The following is a 19,107-nucleotide window of genomic DNA, read 5'->3' as shown; positions in this document are numbered from 1 at the left end:
CTAGCTCCATGATCCCAAGTCTGGACAGGGCTTAAAGGCCCAACCTGGGTAAGTCCCTTCATCCAGGAGACTTTTTAAAAACAGGTGGGGGAGGGGAATGAAACGAACGAGGGTGTGCAGGAGATGTTCAAGGTGACTTTTCACAGAACCAAACTGTGGTCAGAAACAGCTCCTCTTAAACAGGTGCTTTCAGCCCAATCACTCCTTCAAGGTTGTTTTCTGTCTGCATTTACATCAGAGGTTTTCTGACGTAAAGCAGGCGGCCGCTGGATCATACATCAGTCAAAACATTTAGGATTTCCTCTCTCACAAACATTTGATTCAATATTTAAAAAATTAAAAGCTTACACAACCAACACCATCCAACACTCAACCGGCCAGTACTAACCAAGACTTTACACTATCTTTGACTGTCCTCCAGTCTGTGGACACACACCAACAGCTACAAAAACAAAACGTTCCTCCATTATGAAAACCGTCCTTTGGATCTGAACATCGACCTGCTAATGAAATATTGTTAAATACTGTATTGATATTGTTAACAATATCATCAAAGGCCTTTTCAGTTTAACTGAAAATTGTAGGCCCACAAATATCAGTCTAATCTGCCTGATCATGTGCTGAAGTGATAAAAGTATCACTTTTTATGTGGAAAAAAAAAATCTAAAAAGATATTAAAAATTCAACATTTTTGTCTCTGGGTCCTTTTGTCACAGTGCATAACAAGTTTTAAAAACTTATAATTATCTTACAGTCTAATCAAGAAATGTCCCTGCTCATTCACATCATCAATTAGAGACTTTCAGTGCCCAAAAAGGTCCTGAACCAGTCAAAGATGCAATGCTGTGGGTAAGGATTAGAACACCTGTCTGACTCTGAAGAGACCCTCAAATATTAGCTGTTTAAGTCTCTGCTCTTTGAGAACTTAGCTCTTATGTCCAACAATCATGATTCTCAAGTTTGACCACATATGCCCAAAACTGATCATAGTAATAGAATATCATGACAAAATGTTCTATATAATAATCCAGTTTTACCTGGAAACTTGCTTTCCGTTGGTACTTTCTTCTATGCTGCATTTCTGCAAACGTTGCAGCCCCTGTGGCATAGGTGTAGGCCATGTGGGGCAGGAAGCTCATGGGGTCAAGACCGGCGTAGGGCCTCAGGCCTGGGATGGTGGCCTGAGCAGGACTTATGAAGGTGGGTGGAGGAAAAGCCCCATGGGGTGGCAAGGAAGTGTACACAGGACCACTAGCAAAGGGATTAATGCCAAAAATCGGGCTGGTGCTTTTCTCCAGCTGATGGATAGAGCTCCCACCACTGTCCGAGCCCAAGACCTCCTTCTTGATCTTGACCAGTGCTAGAGATCCAGAACCCTGTTCACGTACTGACACCTCGCCGTTGTGCTCGGTGATGAAGCCATTTGGCTTTTGTCGCTTCTGTGCCATGTGTTTGGGCAGCGACAAATCTAAAGGAGTATCCCCATGGGCATCCTCAGACGTGAGGCTGTTTGGAGTGTAAGAGCTACTCTGGGAGTGTTTTGATGAGGTGGAAGACAGGTTTAAAGGTGACGAAGTGTTGCTCCTCAAGGGATCAGCAGGATGAATTGGTTTGTCCCCCTTTGTCTGCCTGTTGGCTGTAAACTGATTGATCTTTGTGAGTCTGTGGGTGGGATCAGTGTTAATAAAGCCATTGTGTAAATCTATAACAGGAAGGGACCCTGGAGACCGACTCAAGCTCTGGTCTGGTCCCCCACGCTCAGGAGTCGGGAACTTTTTCCTCAAACTGTCCATGTGGTTGTTTTGAATTTTCCATTGTGAAAACCAATCTTTTACCAGTTCTTGTGGAAGGCCAACCGCAAGGGAAATCTTGAGCAGTTCTTCGGAGTTGGGGTCAGCATTCATGGCAAAGTAAGCCTTTAACACTGACATGTGGTCCTTGAAAAGGTTGGTGGGGCTGTGGGGCCTCTCAGTACGGGACAGTTCATCAGTCATCAGCCCCCTGCAGCCAACAGGACTGCCTTCTGGATGCTGGAGGACTGCTTTGATGTCCTCGTTCATTTTACACAGGTAGCGCTCATGTTGGTGAAGTGGGATGGGTCCGGGGAAGATCTCCTTGCAGTATTGGCAAGAAAATGTTAGGAATTGGTTTTGTCCATCAGAGAACTTTTCTTCACCGCTGAGATCAACTGATTGGTTTGGTTTCTCTTTCTTAACATCCACTTGCATCTTAGAGTCATTGATAAGGTTCTTAGCCTCATTGACCTTCTCCAGTGTGTAGTCAATGATGCTCTTGGTAGGACTGGTGCTGCCAATCACCTGAAAGCTGGCCTGTGCCTCCATCTGGGCACCCAACTCCTTCATATAGGCTCTAAGCTTGGACAGCTCCTCTGGGTTTCCATCCATCTTCTGCCTGCAAACAGTGTTGTCCACAATCTGGAGAACCTTCTGTACCTCACTTAGGCTGCTCCCGAGAGGTCCAGCATATCCTAGCAGAGAGAGATCAATCCCCATGCCACCCAGTTGTTGAAAGGAGTTTTGTGAGGAGCCATGGATACCCAGTGGGCTTCCACTACGACCATTTAAGTAGACGCCTGGTCCCCCAAACCCATGCTGTGAAGCCATTAGCAGCCGGTAGTCATTAAAGTCCATTGGCTCGGTTTTGATGTCCACCTGACCTTGCTGGTCTTGCAGGCCAAGGAGACGTCCATTCTCTAGTTTTTGCCGGAGGTGAGCCAAGGCGGGGCTTCCAGGTGAGGATGTTGTGGAGTTTGGGGAAGAGCCAGGTTTGCTGTTGTTCCCATTGCGTACTCGTCCATTAAGGGCAACCAGACCGATGCATTTCTTGCTGCTGATGTGGGAACTGTAGGATCCCGAGTGGGAGAAGCGCTTCTTGCAGTTGGAGCATTCATATGGCTTCTCACCTGCAATGCAACATAGGGATTACTTTACTTTCTGTCTATTTCACAAGACTGAGATATTTTCCAGATGTTTCCAACGATAAATAGTCTACTCATAACAACCAGGACTGCGTTTCTGACTTAGCTAAGCTCAGTGGTGGAGAATGTACTCAGTTTCAGTAAGTTCTGTCAAAGTACAGAACCTACTCCAGTAAATTTAATTCATTACTACCTGCCTCTGGTTAAAGTACCCAGTGCGAAGTACCCAACTGTCTCAACCTGCCAATCATTGATTAAGCAGACCAACAATCCAATTTTTGGTTCAGAATATATGGGCTCTTGATAGGGACCACCAACAATTTAATCTATGGAATGACTTTTGATAACCGGAGCTTTACAACTGGATCAATATGTTGCTTTTTTAGGTTGAAATGTTAGAAGATAACATGGATCATGAAGAGTTCAGGAAATTCCTCCCTTTTTTTAACTGACTTCATCATTTATTTTTCTTTACTTGTATAAAGAAAAAGAAAATACTTCCTGTACTTCCTGTCATTAGGAACTACTTTTGTTGTACTTCCTAATGACAACCGGATATTGTGTTTTTATTACCAATAGACAGCATTGTCTGAGTTCTTTCTCTGAGTGTGTGTGTTTGGTGTTATGCCAGTGCCCAGGGTGATAAACGTGTTTATCTGCTCCTCCACCCCTCTGCTCCACTCACCGCTGTGAATACGGAGATGCTCCTTCAGGTGATGCTTGTATTTAAAGGCTTTTCCACACTCGCTGCACTTGAACTTGCGGTTTGCAGCTCCCTCACTGAGCAGCGGTGGCTGCAGAGAGAAGAAACTGGTTAGAAAAGAAGGGAGGAGGAGTGGGAGTGGAGCAGAGAGGATAGAGACAGATTCTCCTGGAAGTCTGAGTGCAAAGAGGCATTCTGAGAAACAGCGTGGGCTGACTCTGTTCACATGCTGCAGTTTCTGGTTGAGGTGCATTCCCAACATTTCAAATGCAAATACACTGATAAACAAAAACAAAGCATAATGGGGGGGTGTCCTCCCCCTACAGTAGAGTGGGAGCTCACGTCTTTTCATTTTACATGAAACGCAAACCTGAACAGTCATTTCCTTTATTCAGCCGATAAAGCGCCTCTATCATCTGGTTGCTCTGACGCTGCTTAACCACAAGTTTAACCAGAGAAAATACATGATGATCAGGTTACACGCCATTTGGACACATTAATGATATTATTATTAGAGTTCCTCCATACTGATTCTCTGGTAAGCATTCTGCAGGATGGATGGAGAAAACATCAGAGATGGAAGTTAATATGGAAAATATTTTCCTTCAGCTACTCAAGGAGATGAAACCACATCCATCCACCCATCCATCCATCCATTTATTCCTTCCTTCTTTCCTTCCATGGTAAGGTCAGAAGTCTTGATAAGGTGTCTCATTGTCTGTTGTGTTTCATGTTTGTGATCAAACAGACATGAAAGCAAAGGATTTATGTCTTAGATGTTTTAGAGATCCAACTTGAGCGTTTCTGTGTTGAAACTTGAACTGATCTGAGTTCAGCCTCTGGTCTCAGTTTAACGGTTTAACTCAGGGAGTCCTCAGATAAACACTGAGAGGATTAGGATTCTCCAGCCCAGCAGGGAAAAGACCATCTGGTCCTGGTTCAGTCTGCGAGGAGGTCTGAGGAACCGAAGGATCCTGACAGCCGACTGCCTGGATAAGGTAATCCCATTACGATCGTGGTGTAATTGGAAAATGGAATGACTTGCAGCTTAGTTACTGACTCTAATGAGACTCCTGGATGTAAAGAGCAGAGAGCAGGCGTTCGCAGGAAGCGTTTAACACGGCCTCATCATTAGATTAGAGCGCGAAGTGATGAGCTGCGTCTAAAGGCTGCACGCCCAAACACAGCTGCTGCCGCAGGAGGAGGCTCCGCCCACACAGGATGCATCTGCAGTGGCTGGGCAGGGCTTCAACTATCACCATCCATCTATCCATCCATCCATCTATCTATTCTTCCCTCCATCCCTTCCTTTGCCCATCCTGTACAGGTATGTATTCTCACCTGGTCCACAGTGGGTTTGTGTGTGGTCATGTGCCGCTCCAGCTGGGTTCTCTGGTTGAACGTTTCTGCACACAGCAGGCAGGTGAAGGTCTCCTCTGTGTTCTCATGTCGATACTTGATGTGCTCCTTCAAAGACGTCAGTCGCTTGTAGCCGCGCTCGCAGTACGGACAGGTGAGCAGCTGGGCGAAGTCATCTGTGGCACTGGAAGGCATATCTGCAGGGGGAGGTAAAAGGTCACATCATGAGTCGTGTTGTTTTTGATTAGTCATTTTTTTAAGTTATTGGTTATGATCTTTTTGCTGTGACCATCAACTTACCATGTTCGCTCTCATCCTGACCGGCAGCCTCGGGCGTGCTCAAGCGCGTCACCTCCTCCGGGGCTTCTGGGTAAATGATGGCGGTGTCGCTGCGCTGCAGGTACTCAGCAATGGTTGCCTGGTGACCATCGTCATCCTCTGGCTCACGTTTCAGGAAGAACTCATCCAGCCCAGAAATGCTGTCCAGTCGCCTCCCTGACAGAAAGTAGACGGAGAAAAGATGATCATCGGCATAAAAAGACACTTTCTGCCCTGACTCTTGTCTCACAGGTATACAAATCAACGGACACCTTGCAAGTCTTTCTAACTATCTATATTTACCAAAATTACTGGAAATCTTCCTGTCAGACACAGTTTGACCACAAATACAAATAATGTTAAAGAACATAGAAATGTTTTACTCATACTGTACTATTAGATTTGTAACAATTAAAAACAGATCATTCATATTTAAATAGAGGTAAGGTTTCTCATTTTTTATTGTAGTTCATTTCTGAGAATCACATGAAAAGGTAAAAATTAAGAAACAATCCGTTATATCTATTCAATTGGTTGTTTTTAAAAATCCAATATTTTTGTAAAAATGTGTGATTTTGGGTGTATCTGTTGTTTCATTTCATTGTACTGTTATTGATCAGAACATTGATTATTGATCTCACCTGCATCGTCTTCCACCGCCTGCAGAGAGGCCTCAGGTCCCACAGCATCGTACTCGCTGCTGCGATCATCTAAAGAAACAAAAGACAAGCATGTTATTCTATTCCTTCTAATTCTTTAGAACTGGTTCCAAACTGGTTTTTATTCTCCTTGTTTCTTCCTCCCTCTGGTTATTTTCTTGATTTTAAAACCGGTTCTTTCTGGGATTCTTTTCTTTGTTCTCTTCCTAGTATTTTCTCCTGGTTCTAATCATATACTATAGTTATATGTGGCGCTCCCCTTCTCCGCCTGGTTCTCCTCATAAACTCCCTCTTGGTTCTCCATTTTGTTTTTTGCCTTTTTGTCTTAATTATTCTTCTGTTTTTTTCCCATGTTGTCCAAGATATTCTGCCCGGTTCTCTCCCTATTTCTTTGCCAGCTTTCGATATTTTTTCTTCCACTGGTACATCTTCATTCCGCCAATGGAACTAATACTTTTTAAATATAATATCAAGTAATTATTTACTTAAAACAAGCTTATATATCTTGCTAAAATGTTACTTATAAGTTAGATTACTTATTTACTTACTAAAGGTTATTTGATAAGAGTGTGACTTTTTGCAGTGTATTTTTCCCTGTGGTTCTTCTGGTTTTTCCCTCCAAGTATCCCATCCTCACTCCTGGTTCATACTATTATTCTCCTCCTTTCAGACTCTGTAAACTAAAAATTGGTTTTTGCAGCTGACCTGTGTTCAGAGGAACCTGATTGATCAAAAATTCTCAACAAGAACAGTCCCAATACATTGATAGATAACTCTCTTCTTTCTGCTATCTGAAGCTTATTGAAGCATCAGAAGCAGCATCTTTAATGTGCTGGAGAAGAACAAACATTTTGGTGCTGATCAGATCAGAGACTCACCGATACATTCGTCCTCCCCCCGGTGCTCTGAGTCGTCCGGCTCCCGGTTGGACAGCAGGGCGTGGGCGACCCTGGGCGACGCCTCCAGGGCGGGGACACCAATTGGACTGCCTGCCTCTTCATCATCTCCTGCTCCTCCAGTGAAGCTGCTGTCATCACGGAGCAGCGCCTGGTCGTCCTCATCTGTCTCCGAGGTTGTCTCCAGAACACTGTCATAGTTCAGAACTGAAACACAGAGACGGAGGAGGAGATAAGACAGCTGGTAAAGCATCTGGAACCAGCTTTCCTTCTGGATCTACATCCAGAAAAGTCAAGTGAAATTCAATCCTGAATGAACGACATTGATTAATCGCTCCTTGCGATTCCTGTTAAAGTCTGTCTGCAATAAATATACATATACACTTGGACAAAATGGACTTAGAAAAAAAAGCACCATACGATTCCATCAAAGAGCTGTGAGATTGATTGATTGATTTGTCTCGTTATGTAAAGTAGCTTAATCTGTCTTTTCCATTGAAAAAACAGCAGAAGCTTCCTTCGATTCCATTATGACTTAATTTAAGAGCTGAATCGATTAATCAGGATTAATCATGTTGAATCATTTATTGAAATAATTTTCAACTAATTCATTAATTGTTATGCGCATACAGACTAAAATAAAAGTCAGACACTGAAAGAACAACACACTCAGAGCAGTAATCAAACCAAAACTTTAAAAAAATACATAATCATTTTGCATTTAAGAGAAATAAAACCTTTGTCTGTAAATATGTTCCACCCAGAACTCTGTAAAAAAAAATCTATTAAGCACAATTTGGGATCCAATTATTAATTGATTAAATAGTCAATAAGTGACCCCTACACCGTATTGACATTAAGTCCAGCAAAAACGGCTGCGCTTCTCACATGTTGATGTTAGAAGTAATTCTTTAGCTGCAGACGTATCCATTGCCATAGAGGATCATGCATTCACTAACAAAATGCTGTCATTGTATTTAGACAAGAAAATGTTTGTTCTTAATTAAAAAAGGAATTTATTTATTTGCATCTTTTAATGTATTTTTAATATTGTATAGAAAAGCTTCAATGAAAGCACATGCCAGTTTTGTCATCCAATTAATTGATTAATCGTCAGAATAATAAATTAATCGATAACTATATTAGTTAGTTGTAGCTCTACTTATTTTAGAGTGGTGTTTGTCAGCTGTGTCGGCTGTAGACTTGAACTGAGTTGAACCTGACTGAGGTGAATTGTGTGTGCAGGGGTGAGGGTTGGGGTGTGTGGGTGTGTGTGTTGGTTGGGGGGTGGGGAGGTTGCATGACATCATGGGAACAGCCTGCAGACGGGAGTCCAGCCACAGAAACAGCCTCAGATTTTCAGCCTCGTTCAGCGAACACAGATTGTTGGAGCGCCTCTGGTGCTTCTTATCACACTTCCTGCTGCAGATTTGATCTCCCACAGGAGGCAGCAGACCCCCCCCCCCCCCCCCACTCACCACTTCCACCCCCACCCCCAACGAACCCCCGACCCTCTCAGCTACACGGAGATTAGTCTGTTCATAATATGATCTTTGTCTGCAGCCGCTGCAGCTCTCGCCTCCCGGACAACTGCGCAACAGGTGCAAATTAAAAAGGGAGCCACGGTGGGCTGGGCGCAAATCTGCTGACCTGGGCTGAATACCAAGAGAGGGGGAGTGAGGGTCGGCGAAGGGAGTGGGGGAAGGGGGGGCGTGGGACAGGCCGGGTTTTAATAAGAGGTGTGACCGCTTCAGACGGGTAAAGCCCTCTGTGATCAAACATAGAGATGGAGCACTCGCTGTGTGGTCCAAGGTATACGTGGGGGTCTAATGTGACCCCCCCACACCCCCATAGGGCCAACACACTCCCAAACCACCCCCTCTATTATTCTAGTATTTCTTTCTTTCCTGACTGAAAGAATGTGAGCTGCAGCTGAAATATTCAGCTGTTCCAAAGCAGAATGCTGATTTATCCAGCTTGATCAATAACCGGTAACCAAGATCAATAATTGTTAGGTTATAACGTACTGATGGTATCAGGTAGTGTCTGGAAACGGCTGATTTTCATTTTTTCTGATCAGAAAACTCAGCCAACTTTCAACTTTTGCCTTAATGTGAATGAATTATGTGTTTTTCAAACACAAAATATGCTGTGGCTTTGGTACATGTAGCCTTAAGACTCTCTTTCCATTCAGAGGTGCCCAGAAAACTAAGCCCTAAAGAACCTCATGCTTTTTCTAAGCCACCCTACTATTGAAGTTTATTTCAGGGCGTTGTATTCAAGATTTCCGATATAGGGTTGGAACATGGCTTGATGGGTAGATTTAGACCTGCAGATGAGGAGCAAATCTGTCTATACATCTACAGCTCTGTCCTTCCATCAACCACACACTAAGATACTTTAACTCCTCCACTTCAGACAGAGAATTGCCTCATACCTGAAGGGATGCAGATGGCTCAGCAAACCCTACTGGAGCCTGGATGGCTCAAATCCAAATGGAAACAGGGGAACACCTTCACATGGATCCACCACATGTGAATTTTGGCTCATCAGTCATCAAAGTTGATACTTATTGATCCAGATGTCTCCTTTTGGACCCTCAATAAGTCAAATAACCAGGATCAATCAGTGACATAAAGACTCGCATTAAAACTCCAGAATCTGATTGGTCAACAGCTGCTGACCTCCCAACAAACTGCATTCAAAGTGCCGTCTGTCGGTCACATGACTCGCTGCCACCCCACATCAGTTCCAGCAAACCTGTGGCTCCAACCCAACAACGTTTCAGAGTGAAAGGTCTCCACCGGAGAGCATCTCTGTTTCATCAGAGTGAGGCATCGCTGGAGGAGAACATCTCTGACAGCTGTCTTTGTGTTGAGCAGAGAGCTGAGGACAAAGCTGAGACTCCTCCTCCAGCTTCCCACACAGACACATTAATCTTCCTCCTCCTCCGACACGTTCTCTGTTGTCACATTCGTCTCCAGCTGTTTCTGAGAGGAAACTCCTCAGAGGCGGCACAAACACACACACACACACACACAACTGGAATCTGAGAAGCTCAAACAGCAAACACAAACAAATATGGAACACGCAGCTCTGAAAACAACAGCAGCAACACGAGAGAAAAACAAGCCACACTGAAAACAGTGTGTCCTCTTCATGGCTCTGTCGGACATGTGACCTCGTCGGCGATTAATGACTCAACATCACGTTGAGCTCGAACCTTCAGAAACAGCAGCCCATCTTCCAGCTGCTGCAACGCTGGTCCAGGTGCTGTATCCTCCTCCGTCCGCTCGCTGCCTCACTCTGAGGTGGAGGCTGATGCATCCTCCTCCTCTTCCTCCTCATCAGCTGATCACCTGAGCAGCAGCCCGAGGGAGGAGGGGATGTGGTTCCCATGGATACCAGGTTGCTACCTGGAACTCAATGTTTGCATTTCATCTAGATATCCAGAATCCTCTGCAATATTTTATTGCGATTTTGACCAAATATTCTCCAGGCAGTCTTTAAGTCTTTTAACTTTGTGCAGCCACTCCATCCCTGGGAGGTGTTTAATGAAAAGCAACAGATTTCTAATTTATTGTGGCATCGCTGCACCTGCTGCTGTTTCCTCTGAACAGGTGTGCTGTTGTGTTGGGTCTGTGGAGTCCGCTGAATGTGGGGAGTTTCTGCATTGAGCAGCTGATTGTATTCGGTTCCTGATTGAATTAAAGTCTCATTTATCTGCAGGGACCTGTGCAACAGGCTGGAAACTGAGGCGAGGAGGGGGCCACAGCCCAACATCATCATCGTCACCCCCACAAATCAGCCGTCCTCCTCCTGAGGCCCGCCTCCACACATGGTACGACTCCCATGTTTATGGGTCCCACTCGCCACCATTAACCGTAACGGACTCACAGACGCAGCAGAGCTGCTCCTGATACACTGTTACTCTGGTACAACATTGATTGACTGATCTGATTCACGTTTCTCCCTGATGAGCATTGTTTTATAAAATATTTCCCTCTTTATTCTTTCCTCTGTTCCCTCTGATGTTGTCAGGAAGTAGACAGAGCAGTTGACATGGCGCTCTGAAAGAATAAACCAAGATAGTTTGATAGAATTGGTTCGATTAGTTGTAACAAATTGTACCATTTGTTACATTTTCAGCTGGTGCGGTTTGCTTTCACACTGCAGTGTGTCAAACAAACCAAACCATTCAAAAAACTTGTTTATCCCTCATCTGTGGTGGCACTGCACCAAGAACTACTGAAGAGAAAGACACAAAAACCTCTGAAGAACACCCTGAGCTCAACTTGCTTTTTCACAACATGGAAAAAAATGGAGTGGTGTCAGACTTTTGCAGCTGTAGGATTTCACTCCGGTTTGGTAAAAGACCACAAGCTATTTCTTTCACTAGCACTAGATACGAGTGTTTGTTTTGGTTGTTTTTACCCAGAATTCCTACAAATCTAGTACTTCCTGTTTTTGTATAAGCATTCGAACGCACCAGAGCCTAAAAACCAAGACCCAGGTTTTTAGGCTGATCAGAGTTTTTTTGGTCCACATCAGAGTTTGATTGCGCATTCACACATTCCCAGGCGAATTGGACTTTCTAGGCAAACAAACTAGAGTTAGATCAAAGCGGAACAAACAGGGCTGGTGTGAATGAACCCCAAGTCTCTGGAAAAAGTTACTGTAGAACCAAACCGAGAACGCTAACTGTTTGTGAATCATTTCAGGCCTCCAGCTGAATTGCAAATGTGCTCAGAAACAACAGACTTCCAACCTCAGAGCTTACCATTGCGACAATTAAAGAGGAGCAGAGTGATGAAGAGGAGCTGGAACCGACAGCTGCTCATTTCTAAGGTATGTGCTGCCTCTAAGAATGGAGCAAAATCCCTCAAAGACAGCGCTGACAGGGGAGCAGGCAGAGATGGGGGAGGCACCAAAGGCAGAGATGTTCTGCTGGAGAATTGCTGTGTAATTACAGTTACCACAACCCCACTTTCCCATGAGGCCGAGCGCTCCAAGACAGAGCCGGGGAATCTGTAATTCTGCCTGCAGGGTGGAGGGATGAAGGAGGAAGAAGTCAGTGTTCCCTAAATGTGACAAGAGGTGAAGCAGAGGCGTCTTCCTCAATCATCTCCAAACAGCTCTGGCACTGCGGAACGCCGAGTCTGACCTCACCGGACACCAACATGAAGTTTACATTCAGTCACATCAAACTTACTAAGAACTAGGGCTGTGGTGATTAATTAATTATCCTAGCGATTAATAAATTATTCAGATAAAAGAATTGGCCAATTCTACATTTAATCACTTCAACCTTTTTTATGCAACATTAGAAATACATTGAAAGATGCAAAGTAAGCAAATAATTAAATCTCTCGATAAAGTTATTTGATCAGTCGTAACAAACGATGAACATGCAGCCAAAGTCATTCTTCTAATGTGGATACAAAACACTTACAGGCAGAAGTTTTCTTTAATCTTAAATGCAAAATGTATATATTTGTAGTACAGTTTTGGCTCAAATATTGTTCTGAGGATGTAATTTTTTCAGCAAATGGCCTCAGTTAACAATCAGTTATTACATTTGTTAATTATTTTAGTAATCGATTCATCACAATTAATCAAATTAATGATTTCAGCCCTATTAAAAATATCAATCCAGCAATGTCACAATTTTTAATGGAGCCCTATAAACTTTTACATGCAGTGGAAATATGTTTGCAGTGACATCATATTTACATGCAGTGATGCTAGATTTACAGGAAGTGATATCACGTTTCACATGCATCACATATTAGAATTACTAATGGTAAAAAAAAATAACATGCTGTGACATCCATTTCACTTACAGAGTCTAATATAGTGACTTAGCTTGCAATGACAACACATTTAAAGCCATCACATGACTTTACAAGTAGATACATCATATTTACATGCACTTATGTTGCATTTCTGCCCTTTTTAATTAATGAACATTCAGCAGTAAGACAACAGACTCACATAGACTCCATGTACACCAATCTGAAAGAATAATTCAACAAACAGACATCTGAGGATTTATTTTTGTGACAAGGAACATAAGAGTCTCTGAGCAAAAACAAAACTAACAGAGTCAGCAAAAACTAAACTGTGGTGTTGTCTTAAAGTTTATAGTTAAAGTATGTTTAGCTGTGACAGTATAAAGCTGAGTTCCTCTTCCAACCAAACCAATCATTCCTAATTTAACACATTCAGCAAGTCGGTTCACACCTGGAGTGTCAGAGTGACCACACTTGGATAGGTCACTTGTCAGAAAATCTTTTAATAGAAGATTTTGGTCTGGATTCACAATTTGTACATCTGTTAGAATCTAAATGAGTCTTTGCAATCAACATCTGTCACCAATCTCATCATGATGCTATGTGTATGAAATGAAAACCTCATAATGGCTGCATTCCAACAATAAAAGTTTTATAATAAGATTATGGGAATCGCTAATTACTATATCCTGTTTTTAAATGTTATTTAAAGTCATTTTTTCCAGTTTTAGAACTGGATGGCAGTTTGTGTTTATAGGTTTGACATAAATTGCTAAAGCACTGTGTGGTTAGTGTACACACACACACGCACACGCACACACACAGGATGAGGATGAGATAAATGACAGATCAGGTCATTAAATACTGATTTAAGATTATTGATGTTACAACAGATGATCTGCATTCTAGAAAACTAAATGTAAATTTCTGACTGTAGATCTGACAGCAGATTTGTTAATCTGATCTACTGCAGCAATTTACCTCTTCAAGAAAGTCATTCAAGTGATTTCTACGCTCAGTTCAGACCTTAAATGAGCAGGGAACAAGTTGTTTCTGTCTGCAGATATGTGCAGGAGTTTAACGTTAAGTTTATCAGCAGCAAGACGTCCGTTGAAGCCTCACCTCGGCCTCGGTGTGTCGCCTGATTAGACAAACAGAGGAGAAAACAGAGCTGCTGCACTCTGATAAGAGGTGAAGCGCCGATATCATGGCCGCCATCCACTCATGTGTGTCTGTTTCAGGAGGAGCAGAAGGAGGTCGGAGGTGTGAACAAGAGAGAACGCAGCCGGTGAGCCGTGAATGGGTTTCATGGTGAACATGAACACGCTCCTCTTGTTCTACAAAAACTCAAGAAAAACTTGACTTTTCTACCATTTGAAGTCACAGTCTTGTTCTACATGCATTTTGAAGCCCGTCAAACTTCGTCTTTCTGTGTGAGAAATCAATTAATCATCAGTCTCTGAGGTTTCCAGGGGGGCCATGTCCATAAAAATGTAGGTTACTTTAAGAGAAAGTCAGACTTTAGGAGTGAATAATGGATAGATTCGCTCAGACTATGATGAGGAAGTTTGAGGGTTTACAGCCCAACAGCCCCCCTTGGGGGGATGGAGGGGGGAAGAAAATCCAAAATGTCTGAATTATTTATCTTCCCAGGTGGAGGATGAATCCTTATGAAAAGAGAAAGCAGGAAGAGCGCAGTTATTAAATCCCTCCAATGAATACCTTCTTCCTGCGAGAAGCAGCGCTAGAAAAACTTTTTTCTGCTAATAATTCATGACTGCAGGTATTTTAACTTCCCGCCGCTTCAAAAAGCATCACTCCAACTTCTTCTTCATCAGAGCAGCAGCAGAGGCGCACTGCAAGCTTTAAAGCTCTTTGTCAGTTTGTGCCGTCAGACTTTAATTCATCAGGATAAGCTGCTGCAGACGGAGGGAACTCTGTGGAGCAGCCGAGGTTCAGAAGCGGACCTACAAAAAGGTTCAGAAAATCCGCCACAGAGGAAAAGAATTTGCTCAGAAAACACCCAAGTTAGAGCCAGAACTGAGTCACAAACACCACACAGAGCTGAAGATCAGCCAGAAACTAGTCAAGGCAAACTAACACCATAAAACAGAGCTACAAGTGAGTCAACATTCAGTCTGCTGAGCCAAAACACATAAAGAAATCTGAGTTAAAACTGAGTACCTGCAAATCCAACCCCAGAACAAAACTAAACATCTGGTGGTCAACAAAGCTCTGTCAGCAAGGAGAGAAGAGGTAGTAGTGGTAGAAAAATCAGTGAAAACGCAGCAGGAACATAAAAACCTGATCCATTAGAAAATAATTCATAAAATCTAAATAATATAAGACAGTAAATAGATCACCTGGAGCGTCTAAAGTTACAATATAATGTCAAGTAGTGTAGCTAAACGGTCATGGAAAATGAAACTACACAGAAATATTTTCTTTCCACTGAGGACAGATTTCCTCAGTAAACCAAACCAAGCTTTACAAGCTGTGTATTCACAGTAAAAGTTTATAAAACTTCAATGAATCATCTGCAACCTGAAATACAAAACTGAGCTACAGGCTTAAGGCATGCGTGTGTGTGTGTGCGTGGGTGTGTGTGTGTGTGTGTGTCAGGTATTGCTTCACTTCACACTGGCTGGCCTTCAGAGGTATTTTCATCTGTTCCAGGAACAGTTTGCAGAAGTGAAACTGCTGATCAAGTTGCTCTAATGTTGACTCACAAGACCTCCATCCTTCACCACAACCTGCAGCCGGACACCAGCACCGGGCACAGCCGAGAGAAGAAGAAGAAGGAAAACACCGCTGTCAGCACTTCCTCAGGTCACACAAGTCGGTGTGTCACAGCACCAGTTGTTTTCTGACAGTAAACACCAAGCTGGAGAAGCTCAGTATTACACAAAGATGTCATTAATTGTTAACACCACCTGGCTACAGTCACCAAAATCTGATAATTAAAGCATGACAACAAATACCTGGAAATCATTATCAAAAGCATCAACAGCCAAAATACATTTGGTTGTTGTGTATCCTGAAAACTAACAAACATCTAGGAACCAAGAAACACACAGCTGCTGATCAACAAGCAAACTACCAACCATTAAAAAAAACAAGAAACATCTGAGGACTGAGAACCACCAGACAGATGGGATGCAAAAAGTATCCACTGACCAGCAAACACTTAGGAAACAACAAACAGCCACCATCCAAAATGCCTATAGGTGTGTACATCAGAGTTGATCCACATACAGGTTTTCACCTGCTTCACTAAACGTCCCAACGCCGTCATTAAATGACTGATGTTCTGCTTCCAGGTTATCAGGTTTTCGGATCATTTTCATTGTTTAGGTGATTCTGGTCACTGTTAAAACAGAAACCACATCAGCATGCAAAACTTGTAGCCAATAAGACTTCAGCTTTTCTGAGGTGAATAAGCACCCCGAAGACCCAGACTCAGAGTGTGTTTCTGTATGCGTGTAATCAGGGGTGAAGGGCAAACAGGAAGTGAGGTGTCATTGGAGTCAGTCAGCGCTCGCGGTTGCACCTTTGGACTGACAGATGTGCTTTTCAGTCATGTGACCTGAGAACAGTCCTGATCTACTCAGGGCCCACCCTCGCTCTGATTACCACTGAGGTGACAGGAAGTGACAGGCGCTCAGGCCCCGGGGCCCAACTTTCCAGCCAAATGAACAAGTGGCTGCAGGAAGTAGAAATCCATGCACTGACTGTCACTCAATGGCAGACTGTCAACCAATCAGATCGCAGCTCACAGTCTGGTTACCTGGGTGACACCTGAACACCTGTTCTGTCCATCCACCTGAGTAACATGACAGATTTGAATTCTTTGCTCACCAACCCAACTTAAGATTCTACCAACCAAATTATTGTATTGAAGCTGATAAAACAACAAATAACTCAATCAATTGGGATAACAAAGCTTCCTATTTATCATTTGGGTAAACTGGTTCCTGAAGCCCAGCAGGCCTCACTCCTAAGTGCAGCTTATTTAGGTTGCACTTAAATAAGTCTGAAGTGTTACTTCAAGAATTCACTTTTAGATTACCAATACTGTATCTGAGGATTAGTATTGGCTGATACTGATCCAGTACAGAAAATCAGTGCTTAACCATTTTTTATTTTTTTTAAACACAGAAATAAATGTACTGAATTACAAATTTATTTAATATTTCTGCACCGGTACAACAACTTAAATACACCAATAGCTTCTCAAGCTTGGTCAAACATGTAAAAACAACACAACTTTAATTTGTTCAGTCAGTGCAATAAAGAAACTGAAACTACCTTGGTCAAACATGTAAAAAATAAACGGCAAAAAACCTTCTTTCAAATGGTTCAGAAACCATAATTAGGAATTCCAAAAATGATGTAAAATAAAAAAAAAAAGCATGACGTCCCTCAGAGGACAAGGCACAGAATTAGACATTATTAAATACCCAATCTAGAACTTTATTCAATATCATGACCAATAAAATAAATCAGTGCATCTCTATGAGTTTTGAACAAGATAAGAAAGCATTTCTCATATTTAAACTAAATAAAAATAATTTGTGCTTCAACTCAACAACAACAGCAGCAACGTCAGCAGAGATGTGACATGTTTGCAGCCCCCCTCCCGTTAGCTCTGCCTGTGGACGAGTGGACATGGGGGAGGGCAGTTTAAATCCTCTCCAACCATACTCTTACCCCTCGCCAAAATAAAAGCCCTTTATTCTGTAGCCTCTCTGCTAATTAAAGCATTTAGGCAAAGTGGTCAGAGTTGATTCTGTCTCACTTTCCTTCTTCATGTCCCAAGTGTGTGAGACAGAGATTAGCTAAATTAGTGGGAGGAGGAGGAGAAGAAGAGAGTTTTGTTACAGTCGACAACATGAAGAGGCTCTCAGAGTTCTTTCAAACACAAGATGAGCTGGAAACTCTGCAGCTCATTCTGTGAACACAACCAGGACCCTGAATGCAGCACAATCAGTCTGTAGCACATCGACTCTCTCATTGGAATAAGAAGAAAATAAGTACAATACGTCTAAGAATTACTTATTTATTCTTTTGGTAAAATTACCCTGAAAGTGCTCTTCGTGTTCTTTTTCAGAATCATCAGCAGTAAATATGTGGTTCTGGTCCCTTCTAGAAACCAGCTCTCAAAATATTCCCCCAAACAGTCGGAATCACTAAATGTGCCTTGGACTGACTTGCAGATGTTTGAACATCCTGAAAACTCAAAATATTCCTGGAACAGACACATGCAGATGACTGGAGTTAGAAAACCCGATCAGACCACAGCCTGATGTTGGACCGGTACCAGACCAGATCTGAGGACAACAGCAAAGAAGCTGGATGTTTTCCACAGCCTCTCCCCAAAGGAGGAGTGAATGGTTGGACACCACATGATGGCAGCGATAGGCTCAGTGAGCTGTCAGTTGTCAGGATGCTGGATGGATTCTCAAATCACTGGGTCTGAAATGTTTGCATGCAAGAATTTTGGACAGGCTGAGAACAGCTGCTGGATTGTAAGGAAAGATGCAGCAACATCTGTGGCCAAACATTTTCCTGAAAATGACTAGTCTCTAGATGAAAATTACCAGAAAGATGTATCAGTGTAGCATTAGATCTTCCTGGTTTGCTGAAGACGAATTAGTTCAAATTAATTTTAGCTTGTAGGATGCCAAAGGATGATCATTTATTCCCACATTCTTCAATTCCTGACATATTTTTGGTCAAAAAATCTCAGTTGATTGATTGCTACAGAAAAAGCTGAGCTGCAACTGATTAAGGGACAACATCAAGCATTAGTAAGGTTGTCTATATTTAATCCGGAGGAAATAAATGACAAAATGCAGCATTTTATACATTCATTGAAAGTTTTGCACCCAACTTGTGTTATAAAATGTCTATGTGGTAAAATAACTTCACCCTGGAAATAGAACAGTTCACAAAAATCATTGAAACTCCCAGACATATAGGTAATTCATGACCACACTAAGTGAATGGAAACTATTAATCAAAACTGTTCACAATGTACTGAAATTATCAATCAAATACTGTTTATAAAAATAGATTAAAAAAGTACAAAAATAGTCCCTAAGAGAATTTTAGTGAAAGTGGTGAGAAAACCCAGGTCTGTTTGGAGCGTCTTTAGCTTTAACTTTAGAGAAGGAACTTAATTTACATTCTAAGCAAATCACAGAATGTTGGACTTTCCCTGACTGAAATGGCGTTTTGATACTTTTTACTGGTTTTACACAATCATAGCTTTAGTTTCATGAAATTTTAAAACGTTACCCTGGAATTTTGATGTCACAGTCTAGATTTTGAAACACAGAAACTTTTTTTTGGATTCAAATTACACTTATGTCCACAGTTTCATATATACAACTTATACACCAATGCATAGTCAATTTTGTAGACTCTTTCAAAAAATGTT

At 42.4% G+C, this 19,107-nt stretch overlaps 1 protein-coding gene across 4 annotated transcripts in view; it reads right to left on the bottom strand.

The window, feature by feature from the left end:
- zeb2a (zinc finger E-box binding homeobox 2a) overlaps positions 1 to 19,107 on the bottom strand; it is a 44,093-nt gene that overhangs the window by 7,525 nt on the left and 17,461 nt on the right. For all 4 annotated transcript variants that reach the window (XM_044132363.1, XM_044132362.1, XM_044132364.1 and 1 more), the window contains 6 exons: positions 6,856 to 7,080; positions 5,960 to 6,028; positions 5,301 to 5,495; positions 4,983 to 5,197; positions 3,624 to 3,732; positions 1,038 to 2,923 (listed from right to left, as the gene is read on the bottom strand). In XM_044132363.1, coding sequence (XP_043988298.1) covers positions 1,038 to 2,923; positions 3,624 to 3,732; positions 4,983 to 5,197; positions 5,301 to 5,495; positions 5,960 to 6,028; positions 6,856 to 7,080 — 2,699 coding nt within the window. The remainder of the gene's footprint in view (positions 1 to 1,037; positions 2,924 to 3,623; positions 3,733 to 4,982; positions 5,198 to 5,300; positions 5,496 to 5,959; positions 6,029 to 6,855; positions 7,081 to 19,107) is intronic.

The sequence above is a fragment of the Gambusia affinis genome, linkage group LG11 (genome assembly GCF_019740435.1).
Source record: "Gambusia affinis linkage group LG11, SWU_Gaff_1.0, whole genome shotgun sequence".
NCBI lineage: Eukaryota > Metazoa > Chordata > Actinopteri > Cyprinodontiformes > Poeciliidae > Gambusia > Gambusia affinis.
The sequence above is the reverse complement of the archived record's forward strand: the minus strand, read 5'-3'. Positions and strand labels throughout refer to the sequence as shown.